The sequence below is a fragment of the Triturus cristatus genome, chromosome 4_1, assembly GCF_964204655.1.
Source record: "Triturus cristatus chromosome 4_1, aTriCri1.1, whole genome shotgun sequence".
NCBI classification, from domain to species: Eukaryota; Metazoa; Chordata; class Amphibia; order Caudata; family Salamandridae; genus Triturus; species Triturus cristatus.
In genome coordinates, this window is record NC_140585.1 from 744,685,201 (window position 1) to 744,705,261 (window position 20,061).

At 44.3% G+C, this 20,061-nt stretch overlaps 1 protein-coding gene across 1 annotated transcript in view; it reads left to right on the top strand.

Moving 5' to 3' along the window:
- The first annotated feature begins 546 nt into the window (after positions 1–546).
- The window catches only part of HSP90B1 (heat shock protein 90 beta family member 1), a 29,092-nt gene continuing 9,577 nt past the window's right edge, over positions 547–20,061 (top strand). The window contains exons 1-7 of the mRNA XM_085653248.1: positions 547–667; positions 4,982–5,084; positions 13,475–13,616; positions 13,700–13,816; positions 16,460–16,791; positions 16,933–17,044; positions 18,141–18,257. Coding sequence (XP_085509374.1) covers positions 619–667; positions 4,982–5,084; positions 13,475–13,616; positions 13,700–13,816; positions 16,460–16,791; positions 16,933–17,044; positions 18,141–18,257 — 972 coding nt within the window. The 5' untranslated portion in view covers positions 547–618. The remainder of the gene's footprint in view (positions 668–4,981; positions 5,085–13,474; positions 13,617–13,699; positions 13,817–16,459; positions 16,792–16,932; positions 17,045–18,140; positions 18,258–20,061) is intronic.

A 20,061-nucleotide genomic window follows, 5' to 3' on the forward strand; every position in this document is an offset into this window, starting at 1 on the left:
GGTTTCTCTTTCTTTCCTAAATGGCAAAAAGCAATCACGAGTTTAATATCATGTCTGGTAAAAACGTCCGTTTTCTATGTTTACAATACAACGCAAGTCGAGCTCTTGCTCGTTATACCCTATTATTGTGCCTGCATGTCCACCTCTGTAACCAAGGTAAACATTCCTCTTGCCCCGGAAGTAAAAGTAAGCGATCTTCATGCAATAAGTGTATTTTTTAGAACAGAAGTTAAGCTCAGGTCCCATTAAACGCCACTAAATAGAGTTTTACTAGACATTAACACTTTTCGCCGCGTCCTTATAAAAGTCATACTGGAGAGCTGTCAGTGTCATAACCCAGCCACCAATCAGAGGTAGCCACGCTCCCAGCCCAGGAAACAGTACACGGACGCTTACTATTGGCTCACGTCGGCAAAGACACATAGGCGAAGAGGCATTGGATTCGTTGGTCAAGTTGCGTGGTGGGAACTCATTGGTTGGTTAGTGTTGTCCTTGCCCCGCCCGCCTCAATTCTATATTAAAAGAAACTGAAGGAGGTTGCGAGGTTCTTCTGACTCAAGTCACCGAGGTTTTGGGAGCCGGGGGTGGATCAGGCTCGTTGCCTGCAGCCGTGCAACCATGAGGAAGGCGTGGGCTCTTGCGTTCTGTTGCGCGATCCTGGCATTTGGTGAGTGAGCGCGTGCCAGGCCAGGAGCTTGCCCTGTATTCCGATTTAAGCATTGAGAAGCACACAGACTCTTATGGTGGCCGATAATTGAGTTCCGTCTGTGACCTGGGGAGTCTCGTGCTACCTGTTTGATAGTTGGTGATGAGAGAGCCAGCCTTCGCGCCGCTTTCTGGAAGGTTCTGTGTGCTCTCCTCGGTTAGGGAAGTGTCCCTTTGCCGGAGGAAGGGGTGTTTCAGTCCGCTAATTGGCTTTAACGCCACACTTTCGTTTGTATAAGTGACTGCCACGCGAGAACGTACTGTTCGAAATCGAGTTTAAAAAAAAAAAAAAAAAAATTGGAATTCCGTTTTCGACCTAAACAGTTAAGTTTTTGTAAAGATCGTACGACTGTGCGAATCCTAATTTTGGAAAGTGCTTGGAGTGACATTTAGAACAAGGGCCATTTTCCTTTTAATCAAATGAATTTCTGGCAAGTACTCTGGCGTATTTTGGGGGCATGCGATAACGCACGTAAAGCGGACGGTTGGTAGTCGATGTTTCCCTTTGTAAAAGAGGGGTGCATGTCATGACTCAACTCGCCCCCGAGCTAGAACTGACCAGTTGGCTCGAAGGACCAGCATTTTCGGGCCGCACTTATGAGTACCTCCTTACTCGGGGACAGGTAGTTAAATCATTGCATCTTATATTTTACAGTTCATATTCCTTGTGTTCCTTAACAGGATTAGACGGGGTTAACACAATCTTCCAGTGTACCATGAGCGGCTGCATTACAGCACATGAACAAGGGCTTTCACCAGTTTGCTGGCATCGTTTTTACTCTGATTAATTAGACCCCATTCCATAATTCTGTGCTGCTGAAAAGGCAGTGATCTTGATTTGAACCTAAACTGTTAAAATCACTGCAATCCGAGCTCAACCGAAGTAAGGGTGCCTCACTCTATAAAGACCTAAATGGTTAGTTTTGGGAGCTAAAGTGTATATGGAAGCTGTTACGCTTCAAAAGATCTGCTAAAGATCATTTATATTTCTGTAAATGGCTTGGACTTAACTAACACTTACATTGAAAATACTCAAGGATTTTGATGTGGTCTTGCCACATTTCAAACCGTTGTACCTAGTAAACCGTTCTTGGGGGCATTCTAGTTGCCACACATTTTGTGATGTCCCCTTTACTGAGCGGCATCTGCAAAATGCGTGGGACCTCGAAAGAGTGTAATATGATGGTACTGTATAATCGATTGTTAATTTATAGTTTTGTAATGCAGGGTCTTTCCCCGATATCGGAGGACTGAATCAAAAGCGGCACCTGGTGGAGTTTCGAGTGCACTTGAATAAGTGGCTAGCCATGTAGCAAATTCTTCAGTTGCGACTCCTGTCATGAGTTAAGTCCAGTTAAAGACAAATCTGCCCTGTTCAGTTTTCCGTAGTTTCCTAAACTGCTTATGCTGGGTTTAGATCCTAGACTGGAGATGTGCAAGTTGTAGAGTCTAGGTCCTTGATCACCGTGATTTGCGCCTCTTTTAACCTCTTGCACAATCCTAGGGAGGGGGCAGGCAGTCTTCTCCTAATTTCGATAGTGCTGAAATCTAGAGCCGTCGAATGATTCGATATCAAAACTTTGCTACATGGAGAGCAGTGTTTAGACCCTTTAGAATGCACTTGAAGGAGGAGAGGTAAACCTTGGTCCCAAGTTAGGTGGCAACAACAAACGTAATAACCAAACAATAAGAAATAGGCCTTCATTCGTGAATCATGTGACAGTTTCCTGGCTGCAGCAGTCTTTCAATGCAGTTCTTCTGCTCGATTATCAGAAGTCCCACCTTGGCCAAGGTGGCATCAGTGAATTGGGCCTTTTGAGCCTTTGAAGTCTTGTTCCCACACAATACATAGCAAATGAAACTTTTGTCTAAGGAATGTCGCTATGCTTTAGAACGAGTTGAAGATATTTCAACCAGATGTTGCTTTTTGCTGGTCACCTGCACTTTGCACAGTCATGGTTTGTCATTCAGCTATCTCGCTCATGTTAATCCATGCATCTGAAATGTAGTTGGCAATAAACAAGCATTTGTAATTCAATTGGTCTCGCGTTTTGTGAGTGTTGGAGCGATTGGTGATGTTCATGACCATGTCTTTTACCTATGTGTTTTGGTTTGGAGTGTAGTTTATGTATGAACTGCCACAGCTGCAGCACTGATTAGAGTACTTGGAATGAGAGTATCTGATGGGACCAGCGAAGCACCTGTAGAAGTCTAGAGGACTTGGAATGGGTAATTCCACTGTGACCAGACACAGCTGCAGCACTGCCTAGAGGACTTGGAATGGGGTGTTATTGACAGGACCAGAGAAAGTGGCTAGCAGCAGTGTCTAGAGTAAGCATGAGGAATCACCACTAGGAACCGACCCAGGTGCAGTATTTCTTAGAGGACTTAGAATGAGGAATTACCAATGGGAATCAGAGAAGCAGGTAGCAGCACTGTCCAGAAGACGTAGAATGTAGGAAGTATCGACTGGATCAGAGAAGCAGCTGCAACTGTACCTAGAGGACTAAGAATTAGAAAAAAAACTGTGGGACCAGAGAAGGAACTGCAGCGCTGTCTAGAGAAATAAGAATGGGCAATTACCACTGGGAACACACAGCTGCAACACTATCTGGAGGACATAGAATGATGAATTACTAACTAGACCAGAGAAGCAGCTAGCTGTGGTGACTAGAGGACTGAGAATGAGTAATTAATGCTGGGAACAGAAACACAGCTGCCGCACTACCTAGAGGACCTAGAATGAGACTGCCCTACCAGGGAATCGGTAGACTTTCTGTGTGAGAGAACCCAGTTGTAACAGACTTGTAAAGTCATACGTCACTGACCCCACTCATTAGTGTGTTCGGGTTTGATCTTCCCTCGTACGCAGACGACACCCAAATTGTGGTGTCCCTGCTACCCGGTCAGGAGGCTGGGATGGAGAAACGTTTTCAGGATTGCATTGAAGCAGTAGGCAGCTGGATGGGGAACAATTGTCTAAAACTTAACTGGCAAAACAGAGGTAATTCTATTCGGGAATGACCCAAACTACTGGACCCCCAACTGGTGGCCGCTGTCCAATGGTTCCCTTTACCTGCTAAGAACCTAGGTGTAATTGTTGATGACAAACTTAAATTTGGAGACCAAATAAATGCAGTTTCATCTAAAACCGCATATGTCCTTAAAACAATTAGAAAAATTCTGCCTTTTTTACCTTTAGGCATACGGCGGTTACCGCTTTGGTCCTATCAAAGCTTGACTATTGTAACAGCTTGTACTTAAATATCCAGGAACGCTTCATGAATAAGCTCCAAATGCTGCAGCTAGGCTTCTTACTGGCATACCGAAGTTTGCCTCAATTTCTAGAGGAATAAAACTGCATTGGCTCTCAGTGAGAAACCGAGTTCGCTTTAAGGCGTTGTGTACAGTTTACAAAGCCCTACATAGAACTGGACCCGACTATATGATGAAACGGCTCACATGGTATACACCTAAAAGGGTTTTTGGCTCTTCGGGAGCCATGCTGATTACAGTGCCAGCCATAAAAAAAGCAACATGGGGAGGTTGAAGCTTCGTACTTGGGGCAGCGAAAGCCTGGAATGACCTCCCTGATTATCTCACATTCCACTGATTTAATATCTTTCAGGAAAAGTCTGAAAACATGGGTTTTTGATAAATAGGTCTGGCAAGTAACGACACATTCGTTTCCAATCACTTCCGCTGTCTGTTTAATGGAAAGGTAACGAGCGCCAGGACCCCCCACGGTTAATCGCGCGCTATACAAGCTGCCATAACATACGTATAAATTCCTTGTTACCCATGTATTTTTTAAGGAAAGGAAGCAGTCTAAACTTTTACCGTGGCTGAAGTTTCATGAAAAAAAACAATCTCCGGGGTGCACTGCAATGACAGAAGGGAGGGGGTGCAAGTGAGGAGGCAACAGATGGACAGAGATGGCCGACAAAAAGGAACAATCCGTGAGTTCCTTTGGGAGGGAACCAAGCACCCAAAGGCGGGACAGATGTACACTACTCTCCAACCAGAGCAAATGCATTTTGAAAGGCAGGCCAACCAACTAAAAGCGTGTTTAAAACACTTAGACTGAATACAGCATGTCTTGCAGATTGTGCATGCACTTTCTAGGCTTGACCTAAAGTGGATTTCTGGCTGTAGTTTTAGTACTTTACTTTGTTTTATAATTTGGTATTTTATATGGCTGGTGCATATCCTAGTCTACAAAGTATCCTGAATCCATATGGTCTTTATAGATTTTTATTGTATTTGTTAATTGTAGCCACTGTTCGAGCTGAAGATGAGCCAGATGTGGATGGCACTGTAGAAGATGATATTGGAAAGAGCAGAGATGGTTCCCGGACAGATGATGAAGTTGTGAGCAGGTTTGTAAATTTTGTTCTGAATTATAAATCTGATTTACAGTCACTTCATATATTATATATTTTATTTTTTATATTTTTTTTAACGCAGCTTCCTATATAGCTGCAACGGTTTGTCTCCTGTAGATCGAGGCATTTTGCAGGGCTTGCTGTGCCTTTGCACAGGAACCTGTCTTTCTATGCCCCATGTCGTCTGTAGTCCTGATGGAACTACTCCTATTCAACCAAAGGTTAGCCTCACAAGGAAGTTAATTTCCTTCACAACTACCACTGTTGCATCCAGCCCCACATCAGTTGTTCCTAAAAGTCTTCACCTGTGATTACTCAATAAGCTTACTGGGAGAATCACTTGTCACAATTCTATTAAGCTATTCTGTTGCATCTGTTTACTTTAACTGATTCTGCTTTTTTGTTACCTATTGCATTCGTTTCTTGCTTGGCCAGCCTTACTTGCAGTACTCCTAGAACTGCCAACCTTTTCAACTCAGATTGGCAAAGTTATTGCTCATGTTGTCATTATTTTTTTGGGGACTGTTCGTGATGCAAGCATTTGGTTGCTCACCATGGTGTGGGATTCCTTTTTCTCCTATGACCTTAAGAGGACCGGACATGCAACATTCTTGACTGATATGCAACTCGAGGCCACTCTGACTTTGCAGGCATGACTTTCTGAACATCTTACCTCTACTATAATAACATTGTCCACTTTATTCTTGCCTTGCGTGTATCCTAAAAGAGACCCTCTCCTCTGATTTTCTTTGCTCCAACCTCTGACACATACCTTCTTTCTGCCTTCTCCCTGGGGATTTTAATTTTCATCTTGAAGCCCCTGCTGATCCAAATATCATTACTCTGGAGAAAATAATGGAGGCTGGGGAACTCAAGCAGTTGGTGGCAGGTCCAACTCTCCTCAAAGGGCATACGTTAGATGGGATTTACTCTAATAATCAATCTGTCCTCTACAGTAATACCCCCACTGGTATGGTCAGATCATAGTGCCATTTTATTCGAACTGAAGGAGTAAAGTCCTCAAATCCCAAACCTGAGCCCATAAAGATCGAAAAAAGTGCGTTGATGGATTTGGATGGCTTAAAACTAGAAGGGGAACTGAAGAGAACTGGCCATTTTTTTCTAACACAGTGGAATGTATTTTCTCTACATTCACCTCCTTTCAGAAGGGTGAAAGGATGCAGCCGCCGATTAAAGATCCTATCAGATCTAACCCTACACCAGTCCTAGACGCGTTCGTTTTTTGTTGGAAGCATCAGAATTAACTAAACTTTTGAACTCTATTTGATCAGGATCCCCTATAGATCCATGTCCAGCCTCTGCATTAAAATCCATTCCGGAAGTTATAGGATTAGCCCTTCACCCTCTGCTTAATAACATATTTACCACTGGGATATTTCCCAAGGATTGGAAGGCGGCCTTTATCCTCCCTGTTAGACCTGTCAGCCCATTGGCAGTTCCCTCCTCATTTTATTATTTTTGTCCCTTTCCCCCTTCTCATTTTTTCTGTCTACCTAACTTTTTGGTGCTGAGGTAGAGGTTCTGGGTGTCTTTTCCACTTTACATGAGGGAAAGGCGCAAGGTGCTCCCCTGAGGTAGATAGATGAGGAAGGTAGGATTCACAAAATGGTGGCTCCAACTGTCACCTCAGCACCCGGGCCATGACTGCCATGGGAGGTTCCAGAACCTTCTGGACCTCTCTGGCAAGTCCAGCCCAAGGTGATAAATAGAGGTGGCAGGAGGGCGGCCATTTTAGAATCGAGGGGGCTGTGGAGTCAGTCAGGAGTAAGGCACGTGAGTGGGGAGGTGGCTGCGCTGGACAGGGAATGGACAGATCTCAGGATTTGCCAGGGTATCTTCGTCAGTGACACCACCCTCAACCACCTGACCGGTCCCTGAACGCAGCCGGGACTTGGGAGATCCCCGTACCAGAGAAGGTCTCATGGTAGATTGAGCCCCTGATTCACTGGACCTGGGAGTGAGAACGCCTGGGGCCACCTATTCCCCGAACCCATTGTGCCTGGGATTACGGGACTGGCCGGGTGTGGCCAACCCCCTTCTGACAGATAGCAGAGGTCATCGTGCCCAAGCCCCGAGAGTCTATCCGGCCTCTGTCACTGTCCCCGTGTGGGATCCGGCACCCATCAACCCCCCTTTGTGTCTTTGGTGGGTGAAGAGTGGAACGCAGCCCGCAGTAGGAGGACTGGGCTATATTGTCCAACCTTCCCGGAGCCTTCCTGGTAGAGCACAGTGCAGCGCTAGAACCCCCCCCCCCCCACTGCCCCGTAAACTACTCGCATCAAGTCCCTACCTGAAGTGGACCCCTTCGCCACCCTGTGATGGTGGAGTGGCCGGTGGTCCTCTGATCGGACTTGTAGTGCCCCGTGGGCTGAAGAGGTGAGGGGCCGGGAGTCGGCGAGGCCGCTGGAGGTCTATCGAGAGTCGCGTCAGGAAGCAGGCTGGAGAGGTGAGGGGGCGGGCCCGGCCTGGAGGCCGCCGTCCTCCGATCACGTGAAGAGGGGCCGAAGCGCCGCCCTTCGCTGAGGAAAGTGAGGAAGCCTGCACATTGCCTTGGCGCTCAAGGAGGAAGTACGAGAACCAGCCGGGGCCCCCACTTAAGTTCATCGTGACGGGCTGTCAAGGAACCGTAGCGAAGGGAGGGGGGAAGGCACTGTTCCAACAGTTGGCGGGGAAACCTGTGGAAGTTCCCGGTTCTCGCCGTCCATCGGGGAAATGATTCCACCCTAACGAACAGACCCGACTCTCATGGTGTGAGGGGACCGCAGTTCCCGTTCTGGTAGAACACCGGGAGCAGAGGACAACGAGACTGAACCGTAAGCTGGGCCTGGTAAAGAGGGGAGGGGGAGAGCGAGTTCTACGAGGCTCACAGCGGAATTCAGGGTGCATCGTAGAAATACCTGCTAACTTTATTTTCTTGGGAGCCGAGTCCCCTCTGGGACAAACACAGACCTCGAGGAGATTAGAGCCCAAGTAATATTGTGATGAAATGCACTGTTTGGAATGTTTATTAATCTCTAGTTGCCAGGACTGTTACTATGGCTACAATGAAAGGCATCAGAAGCCGTTATTTAAATAAGTGGTTGTGAGACCTCCTAGAGTGTCCAGGTGCTGTACAACGGCCCAGGAAAAGTAGTAGTGGGGTTAAGCTTCTGTTTTTGAAACCACTGAATGAAAAGTTTATTGAGTACTGTAAGACCTCGTGTGCCTCGACATAGAGGGGAATGTTAATTTGGAAATGTACTGAGATGTTAATAGGAAATTGATTAATTGAGCCTAACAAGGAAGAGAGGTATTAAAGTTTTTTTTTTTAATAAAGCTTTACCATTAATCAGTGTAGAGTCCTTTTTGGGTGAGGCTGCGCCAGATTGCAAGCTGGGTAGGATGCAAGCATGAGAAGCCAGAGGGAGGTGTAAGCCTGTTGACCTGAGCCAAGCTACCCCTAGGACATAGGTCTAACACTCCCCCTATAAAAAAAAAAAAAAAAAACTCTGGATCCTACAGACCCAAGTATCTAAAGGCCAATCTCTCTGCTTCCGCTCCTGGCAAAAATCGCTGAAAAAGCTATGAACACCCAGCTCCGTGTATTTCTTCAAGTTAATAATATGCTCGACCCATCTCCATATAGGTTTAGATCGGAACATAGCGCGGCGTTGGCCTTAATTAAATCAATAGAGGAAGTAATGGAGGCACTGGATTGTGGAGGTAAGGCAATACTGATTATGTTGGATCTGTCAGCGGCCTTTGACATGGTCCATCATGAAGTTTGGATGGACTGTTTGTCTGAAGTAGGGGTTCAGGGTGTTGCCTGGAACCTCCTACAGTCCTTTCTATCTGAAGGAACACAGTTGATTTGGATAACAAGAAGTATAAGCAGTTTTGCCTTCCTTGCAGGGTGCCCCAGGGCTCCTCATTAAGCCCATAACTTTTGAATGTGTATGTAATATCATTGGCAGGCCTGATAAGGTCATTTGGTTTCCAACTCACCTATGCCAATGACACTCAAATAGTGTTATCCCTTATTGATGGCGAGCAAAAGGAAATGGGCATGCTTCCATGACTGTATGAAAGCCATATCCAGATGGATGTCAACTAACTTGGGTTATTATAGTTGGAAATAACCCACACTTATGGACACCAGACTGGTGGGCAGCAGATTTGGGTATCTGCCCAGCCCCTACCCTGAAAGCAAAAAATCTGGCGGTGTCAGTAGATAAGACTCTTGTTTAGTGATCATATAAGCACTGTGGTGTCGGCTTGTTTTCTGTACTCAGAATTATTAGGAAAATAAAGCCCTACCTTTCAGAAGGAAATCTCGTGACGGTGGTCACGGTACTTGTTATGGCTTGTCTGGACTACTGCAACAGCCTCTATCTTAATGCCCAAAAACAGCTTATCAACAGGCTTCAGATTGCACAAAATACGGCAGCTAGGCTATTATGAGGGACACCAAAATTTGTCTGTTAAAGAACTAATTCAACTACATTGGCTCCCCGTAAGACAAAGGGTACACTTCAAGGCCCTTTGGATGGCTTTCAAAGCCCTTAATGGAATAGGCCCTGACCATTTGAGACAAAGATGTAAATGGTATGTTCCTGGTAGGGCTCTTCGGTCCACAGGAGCAAAAAATGTCGAAGTCCCCACATTTAAGAACTAGTTGGGGAGGCAGGAGTTTTATCACTTGCACATCGAAGGCTTTGAACGACCTGCCGTTCCACCTGAGGAATGCAGCAGATCTCCTTTCTTTTAGAAGGGGGTTGAAGACTTTGCTGTTCACTCATTTCTTTGCTAACCAGTAGGCAGCACATAGCGCCAGGACACCTCAGGGTAACCGCTGCACTCTAAAAATCCAATTAACATAACATATTGTGCCCCATCCTATCCCGATTTGTTGTCTTGCCCAAAGATATATCCATGCCAGTAAAGTTGCCTGGCCCAAGTCTTTTCTAACTGTTCTCAAGCTGTCCAAGTTCTGCTTAATTGCTTTTCATATATTCCTTGTTTTATTAACACAATGTCACACCTTTTGCCCGCTTACTTGTAATTGTTTCTCTTGGCCTGTCCTCATGGCCCAAACTAGTCATTTGTATTGAAGATTGACCATTTGATATCTAGAATTTTGTAAGATTCCCATCTAGCCGAGGAGGCGTTTTACTCCGCTATTTTTCGGTGCAAGGTAATCAGTTCTCTTCGTACATCAGTTCATTTCTAGACTAATTGTCATAAGTGCTGGAAAGAATTAACTAGGTAGCATCCTCGTTCCTTTGAATTCTTTTGATTTTTAGTCTTGCTCGCAACAGAATACTGTTACTTTTAACACAACATGGTGCCTCTGTACCTCCCCTCCTAGGGGGTGTAATGATGGGGGAAGATTGTGCCATTACATGGTTAGTGCCCCCCACCCGCATAGTATCCCTCGCAGGCGCTGCTTGTATCCGCCTGAAGAAAAGTATTTCATGTGGCATAAACTTTAAGCAGTGAACTTTTGGGATAAGAATGCAGGCACACCTAATAATCGGACATTGCTGTCTACAGTTAGTGCACCTACATCTGGATAATAGTGAATGTGGCATAAGGGTAAGGCAGGCTATTTAGGATAGATGTTGTTGTAATGTTTTCATTCTGAAAGTGAATGAGCAATTAAGTTGCCTTTAAATCTCGTCTATCTTGACAAATTTGATGTCTCCAAGGAAAAAGGTCAAATGTCAGTTTCCCTATTTAGTACTTGGAAATGGAGTTTCTTTTTCAATTCTACAGTTAGATTTTTGTCAAGTGAGCTGTCTATCATTGTGAAACGGAAGGCGATCAGATGTCAGGTTTTTTTTCCTAACACATTTAAATAACCTTTTAATTAAATAGTAGTAATTTTTAAAATGTCAAATTACAAAAGCACACTTTTACTGAAAGTGAAGCAAACTTAAGATTTAAATGGGAGCAAAACACTTTACTCGGTGCAAATGACAAATATTTACAGAAACTCTATTTCCAAACATTGTTTGTACACTATCTTTTTATCAGTAAAACCTCATGTCCGGCTTCGGGGGTGCTGTTGTCTGGTGTGAGGTCAGCGGCCATGCGGAGGATGGTGACAGTTTGTCAGCAGAACTGGCCGCGGGTGGTAGTCTGCATAGACAGCTGGCAGTTGCTCCTTCCGGGGTTGACTGCATGGAGGTCAGCTGAGTCGTAGCAGTGGGTGGTTGGAGAGCCAGATTCCCTGGCGCTGGTTGTGGACAGGCGCAGATTAGCTTGGCTTCAGCATGCCAGCTGCACACCTGCTGCACGCGTCCGCTGCCATTTAAATAGGGAAGGGGTGGGGGGGGAGGGAACCAGCAAAGGGGGAGGTGGGGGGGCAGCAGGAAAGTGCGGCGAAATGGGCATGGAGGACACCAACAATTGCAGAGGTCGAAGCAAAAAATGAAAACCGGCTAAATAAAGATGGAAAATGACAATTAGAAGGGCACAACAACAAATACAGATGAAAGGGAACTGGCACAGACAATTGACCAGCCGAAGAGCAAGAATCTCCCACTGGATCACCAGGGATGAGGTGCAGGCAGGCCTGCGCGTGGAGGAGGGCCTCTAACACCTACCTTCTCAGAGGTGTAGGGGGCAGCAGCACAACAGCAGCGCTACTGGGGCAGAGCGCAGAGTCCCTGTCCAGGTCAGAGGTCTTGCTCCAAGCTAAGAGGCAAGTTGGGGATTGTGTGTCCTATATGTGGCTAGATTTGTATTGTGTATATGGAGAATTTTTTTTTTTGGACAGCAGACCTGCTGAACTCTCATATTTCAAGGTGCTCTCCTATGTGATGAAGAAAAGGGTGGCTCAGTGAATCAAAATATTTGCGCAGGATCACATAATTTGAAACCAGTTTATGGGTCAAGAACATTACAATTGGACCGACCTTGATTATGTAAGTCACTAGTCCTGCATGCAGGTAGAGTTAAGGTTTTTATGATTATTCAAGGCCTGCATGCCTACTGTAGTGGAAGGTTTGAGACTACTTGGATATTAGTTTCAGATAATTCTAGTGGAAACAGGCATATCTTTTATTCATGTGCAGTTATGATATGGAACTGAACATTTTCAGGCTATGTTCATTCTTGAAAATGAAGCACTATGTAATCAGTTAAATACTTTTTGCTTGCACCCACATATCTAAACTTTTTGGCAAGAGGTTCTATTGCTAGGGCAAATGGAAGTGGGGACAGTGGCCATCTCTGCTATGGATTGGCTTGGAAATGATCTTTTCTGGATTTACTATTGGGTTGGAGTAGAATAGTTTTAGTTTATTGACTTTTTTTTATTGTAATACCGTGAATACATAATTCTAGTCTGGGAGTCAAAAGCTTTTTACAGGTCTACTGCTAAAACTGCAGGCATACCTATATCAGGGGTGCCTTTTCCATTGGCAAACGTCTTCTGTTCAGCGCTGTGTTCCTGTGCGGTGAGCCTGGGTTAGTTTGAGTGTTTAACTACCTCCTAGTACTGGTATATTTCAATTTGCAAGGACTTTGGCCACACGCTTGTGATCTGAATTTTAGTATGGCTGGGTGCCAGTGTGATACTGCTAGTGGGTCTTGCTAAGGATTCTATCACTTTTCTGCATGTCTTTGGAAGTGACCCAATTGGTGCCTGTTTATCTTCTTCAGGCTTCCTCAGTGCAGAAGCAGGTCTGTTAGATGTTTCATTTTTGGTTAGTTAGGTTAGCCGGCTGCTGATTTTGTTGGCCTCCCTATGTTGCCTAGCTATACATTGTGTGTATTCATGAATGCCTTGTCTGTTTATTTCACTGATAGCCCATGTGCATAGCAAATGTATAATTGTTTCCTCTTGACTGACTGCCACTATTTCCAATTGTCTAATCTCACTCCATTCTAAGTACGTCTCCTAAGAGCAGATCTTGCTTCATAAGTTTGTACAGCATTCCCCTTGGGGGCTCCACTGTACTGGATTTTCAATTGCTAGCTTAGCATTCTCTTTAAAGAATTGGTCTGTCCTAATTGTTTACCTAAATAGAAGAGGGGACCAAGGAGGGACTGTTTGCTGCCTACAAGTTGGGATAGCTTGATGTGCCGCTTTTGTTTCTTCTACTTTATAATAGTTGTCAGTTGATAGAAAATGAACACAATTTTTCTACGTGATACTCGCAATGGTGGAAATTGCACAATTCAAGGCCACTGACTGTTATGGGATACTGTACTTCTTTCTAGATGTTTAGTCTAAACTCACAAATCCATTTGCTTTAAGGTTGGACTCGAGATGTGAAAATCAATAGAGTAATTATAGCTTGTTTAGTCTTCAAATGTTATCTTGTGCAATTGCTGCAATGTATGTTCATCAACGTTTATTGTACATATTTCCACAGGGAGGAGGAGGCAATTCAATTAGATGGACTAAATGCTGCCCAAATCAAAGAAATTAGAGACAAATCTGAAAAGTTTGCATTCCAGGCAGAGGTTAACAGAATGATGAAACTCATTATCAATTCTCTGTACAAGAATAAAGAAGTAAGTCTTGCAAAGATCTCAGTTACTGGTGTCATTAAATGTTTGTCTTTACTGAAGCAATTCTTGAATATCTATTTCTCCAGATCTTCTTGAGAGAACTGATCTCCAATGCTTCGGATGCTCTTGATAAGATTAGACTAATATCTTTGACTGACGAGAATGCCCTCACAGGCAACGAAGAATTGACCATTAAAATAAAGGTATGTTAAACTGAAGCATCATTGTTCTGTCTGGCAAAATTACGTTTTCTTTTCCCCTTTAACCTCTAGTATTTAGGGTAGATTTAGTAACCCTAGCTGTAAGAAGGCCTTGCTGAATAATCCAGAGGAAAGATGTAAAACTGAAGCAGCGTTCAACACTAACCCACCACACAGAGGTTTCATCACATTGGAATCAAAGGAGATTTATCTAAAATTGATCATCCTTCACTGGAAGAACCCAGATAACCAGCCTGCCACTATTCATCTCTGAATTGAATAACCTCGCCTGTGACATTCCCCAAGGCTCATCCCTCCGCACCACACTGTTCAACACCTACACCTGGCCAACACCTACACCTGGCCAAAATCATCTGAACCCATGGATTAAACATCATGTAAGCAGACGACGCCTAGCTCCTCTTGCTATCAGATGACTCCTCTACCTCAAGGGCCAATTTCAACAAGTGCATGACAAGCGTTGCCGACTGGATAAAGCACAACTGGCTAAAACATATCTGACAAACAGAAGTACTGACCTTCAGGAACACCTCTCCGTGGCCTCCCAAATTAGGACCCTGTCTGACGGTCACGCATGCAACTTTGGCATTATCTTGGACAACAAGCTTGGTATTAAGAACCAGATAACTGTTTCCTCCACCTGCTTCCTCACACTTCACATGCTCCGGAAGATCTTCAGATGGCTCCCTATCGACACCAGACGAATGGACACTCAGCCCTTATCACAAGCCAGCGGGACTATGAGAGTTTACTTTATCTAAGGAGCCCCGCACCTACTGAAGAGCCTACAGAACGCAGCAGCCAGCCTTCCGCTAGCTTATCCAGACTGATCCACCTCACCCCTTGCCTCCAGAACTCCGCTACATCCCCATTCAGAAGTGATGTAAATTCAAGATGCTGATCCTCGCCTACAGCAGTTTCTACAATCAAGAGCCAGCTTACATGAAACACCGCATGACCTTCCAACTCACCCCCGACTCCTGCACTCTGCCTCAATCAATCAGGGAATTGTAAGCGCGCTACTCACCTGTGAGGGTCTCAAGGTGCTGATTGGGGACAGCAGATCTAACTGTTTAGTCGACTAGCCAGGTCTTGAGGGTCTTCCTGAAGGTGTTCAGGGAGGGGGCGTGTGTCTGCCGATAGCTCGTTCAAGGTCTTGGCTGCAATGTGAGAAGGATCTTCCGCCTGCCCTGGCTCTGTGGCTGCACGGAGTTTCCACCCAGTGCAAGGTAGGAAGACCGGAGGTATCTTTTGGGTACGTTGAAGTTGATTCTAAGTATTTCAATATCCTTCTCGCACACCGCCTGCATCTGTCAATGCAAAAGTGGCGAAAGGTCCTTCTCCCGCCTTCCTGCAAAGGCCTGTAACAACCTGGATGCCCTCACGTGATTATCTGCACTTTACAAATCCTGATTGAAGTACAACTTGAGGGTAGAACATTATTAAAATTGAGGGTTGGTGTGAATATCTTCATCAAATTTGATCCACTTAAAAAAAAAAGCATGCTGGTGCTTAAAAGGCTTTATGGTGCTGTACGACTAATGACAGATAAATACAATTGAAGGCGACAGTCCACCTTTCATCCAAGATGCTTTAGACACTGAATTGACTTTGGGGAATCTGAGCAGTCTGCAGCCTTGCTGTCAGTGCTCGGAAGAGGGTGGGAGGGGATGAGTGCTGCGGCAACATCCAGCTGAAGATGTTGGTCTGCATTTTAAAAAAAAAAAAAAAAAATCCCTTCCAAAAATACTTCATCTTGAGGTTTGCCCAGTATTTTGTTGTAGCATTAACACAATAGTGCTTCAGAAGCAAGGGGTGCTTTTTGGGAGGCAAATGTGTACAGTGTCAGTGAAACTGGATGCAGATTGCGATGAGGGTAGTGCTAATGAAATAATGCCTTTGTGGCGGAGATGTATGGTAAAAAAAACAATATAGCACTATGCCGATGAAACTTTATGGTCAGTGTGACTGACTTAAGGACACTTTTTAATAAACCTAGTCCATATTGTAGCCCCGAAGCATGTGGTTTTGAAACCTGTGTTCCTTAGGGTTCTATTGTAAGCTATTTGCCGTGGAACATCAAAATCCTATTGATGGTTTGGTGTGTTGCATTTGTTTGGAGACCTTCTTGTCAAGCTGTAATTCGGACCGGACATCCTGAACAATTTATCTTAAAGTATCCTTTTGTTTCAGAATGGCTTGTGTCCTTGCGCTTCAAAAAGTAGACCCTCCAGTAAGCTTTAAGTCTGTCTTAATATCCTGACCGGGGGGAGGGGGAATCGTCAAACATAATGTCTGGTACGGGATCGAAGCCATGCTCTCACCCCTGCTTGTGTGATTTCTAGGAAATGGTTTCAGTGGGAAAACTGTAGCAGGTGGGTTTAAGTAATTTTGCATGCTATGCCAAAGTTTTAGACCAGTTCTCCCTTGATGCAATCAGGCTTTCAGAAGCAGTTAGCGTGTTTCTTGCTGGGATGGTGCCAGCTTACTAATGGAATTAGTAGAGACTCTTATTTTGCACACGCACCTTGAAAGTACTCTGTACCAGATAGCAAGTGTATGGAAATAAATGTGTTTGTGTTCTTTTCAGCCACACCCCTTACCAATGACTTTCTTTCCTTCTAGTGTGATAAAGAGAAAAACATGCTGCATGTCACTGACACTGGAGTTGGCATGACAAAGGAGGAGTTGATAAAGAACCTTGGTACTATTGCCAAATCTGGAACGAGTGAATTTTTGAACAAGATCACAGACATGCAGGACGATAGTCAGTCATCTTCCGAGTTAATTGGGCAGTTTGGTGTTGGTTTCTACTCTGCCTTCTTGGTAGCGGACAGTGTCATTGTAACATCAAAGCACAATAATGATACCCAACACATCTGGGAGTCTAACTCCAACGAGTTCTCTGTGATCGAAGACCCCCGTGGTGACACTTTGGGAAGAGGCACTACTATCACGTAAGTGTGTGTCAGAGGGATGTGACTGTCTGGACTTGTGGAAAGTCTGTAATGGTGGCTTTGAAGTTTGCTCTAGTTTGAAATGGGCTCGCACTCATGTAGTATAATAACTGCTTGTCTTACTTCCATTGTTTTGTACAGCCTTGTCTTAAAGGAAGAGGCCTCTGACTATCTGGAACTAGAGACTGTTAAAAACCTTGTTAAGAAATACTCTCAGTTCATCAACTTTCCCATATATGTATGGAGCAGCAAGGTACGTTATTTATTTTACGACAGTTTGGGGGGGGGGGGGGGGGGTTAGCAACTTAATTTGGTGAGGGGATGGTGGTATAAACTATTGATGCAGAAGGCAAGTATTGCCTTACAGTCCGTTACCAACCACTTAATCATACAAAGTTCAGTTTTACATTTCGTGCTTGCTTGAAGTAGACTTGTATGATCTAGGTACTTTTTTTATTTTTTATTTTCCTTTTCCAAACTGATTTGGAGTAGGACTCACTAAAGTATCTAGGCATATGTTATGTAACTTAAATGGGAAACTGAGAAGAGCACGAAACGTGACCACCTTTGCAGAAATTGACTGCTTCACAATCTGTATAGGTGCAGGGATTCTGCACATACACAGAACTATGCGCAGGAAATCAGGACCTCAGTGTGAAGTGGTGTACCAAAATACCCACCTCTGTACCCAGAACCCCAATCCGACTAGCTGTACTGTCATTCGTTCTCTGTACTACAGCAAAGCTACCAATGAGACATCCTAGAACATGTTACCATACCTCCAAGTTCAGATGCAGGAATTTACAGCTCCGGACAAGCACAGCTCTTCTATCCTGGAAAGCGTTTCTCCAAGTGCCTTAACATGCATGCAATGCAACATTAAAAGCACCAGATTTTCAGTGTTGCACCGGTGTTCTGTTATGGCTACGGACGTGAGGCTGACCAAAGCAATTTAACGGAGCTCATTGTTTTTCGACCTTGAACACGCTGTGCAGACTAGGAGCACAGTGTAAAGCTAGATATGTGAAAGCGAGCAAGCAGTGTTTACGAAAAACATGCCATGTAGTAACTTGAGCAAAAAGTGGCAAAATGGCGGCCAAGCGTATACTGGCTTATGCTAACTTAGTAATGTCTGCAGGTGAGACCATATCCTCACTACAGTATCTAACTTGAATTTTGGGAAATTTGTTAACTTAAATAAAACTGAATGGAAAATAGGAGTTCTGCAACTGATAAATGGTAACTTGATTTAGGGCATGCCAACTAATGTAGAGTTGACTCTTAATGAGGGGTGTAATGTGATGGTTACAGTTTTTTAAAAAAAATCCATAAATTGTAACTGTTCATAGACTGAGACTGTGGAGGAGCCTATTGATGAAGAGGAGGAAGCTAAAGACAAGGAAGATACTGACGAAGAAGCTGCAGTTGAAGAGGAAGATGAGGAAAAGAAGCCGAAAACAAAAAAGGCAAGTATCCAACTTGGGGTTTTGCAGTGTGTGTGTATATACCTTCAACACCTTTCTGGTATACGCATCTTTCAGATTTCTACTTTGGTCAGGTCAAGCAGAATTTCTCTGATTTAGTACATTCATAGGTAAATTTCTTGTCAATTAATTAATCTTACATTATTCAACCGTTAAACCAGTTTGTAGCATTCATCTAAATCCAGTATCATATGAAAGATTATGATCCCTTAGGACTCTAAACTATGCAAGCCCCTCATCTGTATGTTGCAGGCATCTGGCTGCGTTCAGGTCTCACTAGTCAATGACCTTTGTGCATCTTCACTGCTCAATGTGCATGTCTGGGCTGCTTTGACTCTGCAGCAGCCTGTTTTTCATACAGGTCTAAGCAGTTTGCTAAAAGAGCAGAGGCATAATGTGAGATGTTTCCTGTTCATACCCACGTAAGCAACAGCAAATGAACCAATGTTTGTAAGCAGCCCAAGCATGTTGGAACTACATTACTGGAGTACATATGAAGCAAATGTGAATGAAACGTCTGATTGGTTTTGATATAGGAAGTGAGGGGTCGTTTGGCAGTGTTGTAGAAGCTCCCTTCTGGTCCACCTCCCCGTTGTAAACTGAATGTTTATTTAACAGACTGAGGTCTACAGGTCAAATAATGTTTGCTTGCTTTTTAGCCAGATTGGAGAACCTCACATAAGTTTCAGAGTGTGCACTTGCAAGGCATTCAGTACTTTGCTAGGTAATCTGACCGGGGGTGAGCCTTTAGTGGCTCAATGATCAAGCGTGCCAAATCACAGCTTGTAATGAGTAGCGTTGGCGTTCCAGTTTTTTGCAGTAGGTGACTACTGGCGCCTAAACTTCAGTGAAGGATGTTGCAGGCTGAATTCTAGTCTTATGTGCACATTGATGGTTAAATTGGGGAGTTAAAAGATACACCCGAATAGGTCAGAACATGTGCTGTCATGCCCTCCCCCGCTAACGCTTCCGTTTACAGTGCTTATTGCTAAAGACTAACACTACTGCTAATTTAGTTGTCTTAATGCTTTGGATATTGGTTTCACTGAACCTATACAGGACCTTTAAGGAGTTCAGAATAGAGGTGCCTGTATGAGTTGTAATTGTGATCTATCTGCATATTGCAGAGACTGAAGGGACAAATGGCCTAGTTTGGGGGGGTGTGCCGTTGGTCAGAATGGCTTTGGTCAGGTCTGATGTCTAGAAGCTGAAAAGCAGGAGGTTGGCTGGGGAGAGGGACAGATCTGCTTTAGGTCTTTCATGGCTCTGCATGTACTCGTGTAAGTAATGTCAAAGTTCAGCCTTTTAGGAGTTTAGAGTATGGGGCACTTAAGTCCTAGGTGCATGTAGAACTTTATTGCCATATCTGAGTTTTAGGTGTGTAACTAAATTGTGCTTAGTGTAATGGGTAGAGGTAGGGAAGTTGTAGTCTGTGTATATATATATATATAATGGTTTTTTTAAGCGAGAAACCCATCTTGTCACAGGAGTGTTTTAGGTTATACTTGGTGTATGGTGGTGACTCACCCCAGTATAGGTGCCTGGCAGAATGTATGTGCGCTAACTGTGCATGGAATCTGAGCATTTGTAATTAGCTCAGCAAGAGGGGTTTGTTTCTAGTGGTGGTTCTTTCTGGAAAGCGCAGAGGTTTTACACCATTTTCTACAGGAATTGGCTTGAGTTTGAGTGTTTGCAAATATTTTTTGCATGGTATTGTCTGGAGGCAAATTTTAAACAGCTTACGAACGTTGTCAGCCCCAATACAGCAAATTATAAAAAGTGTGTG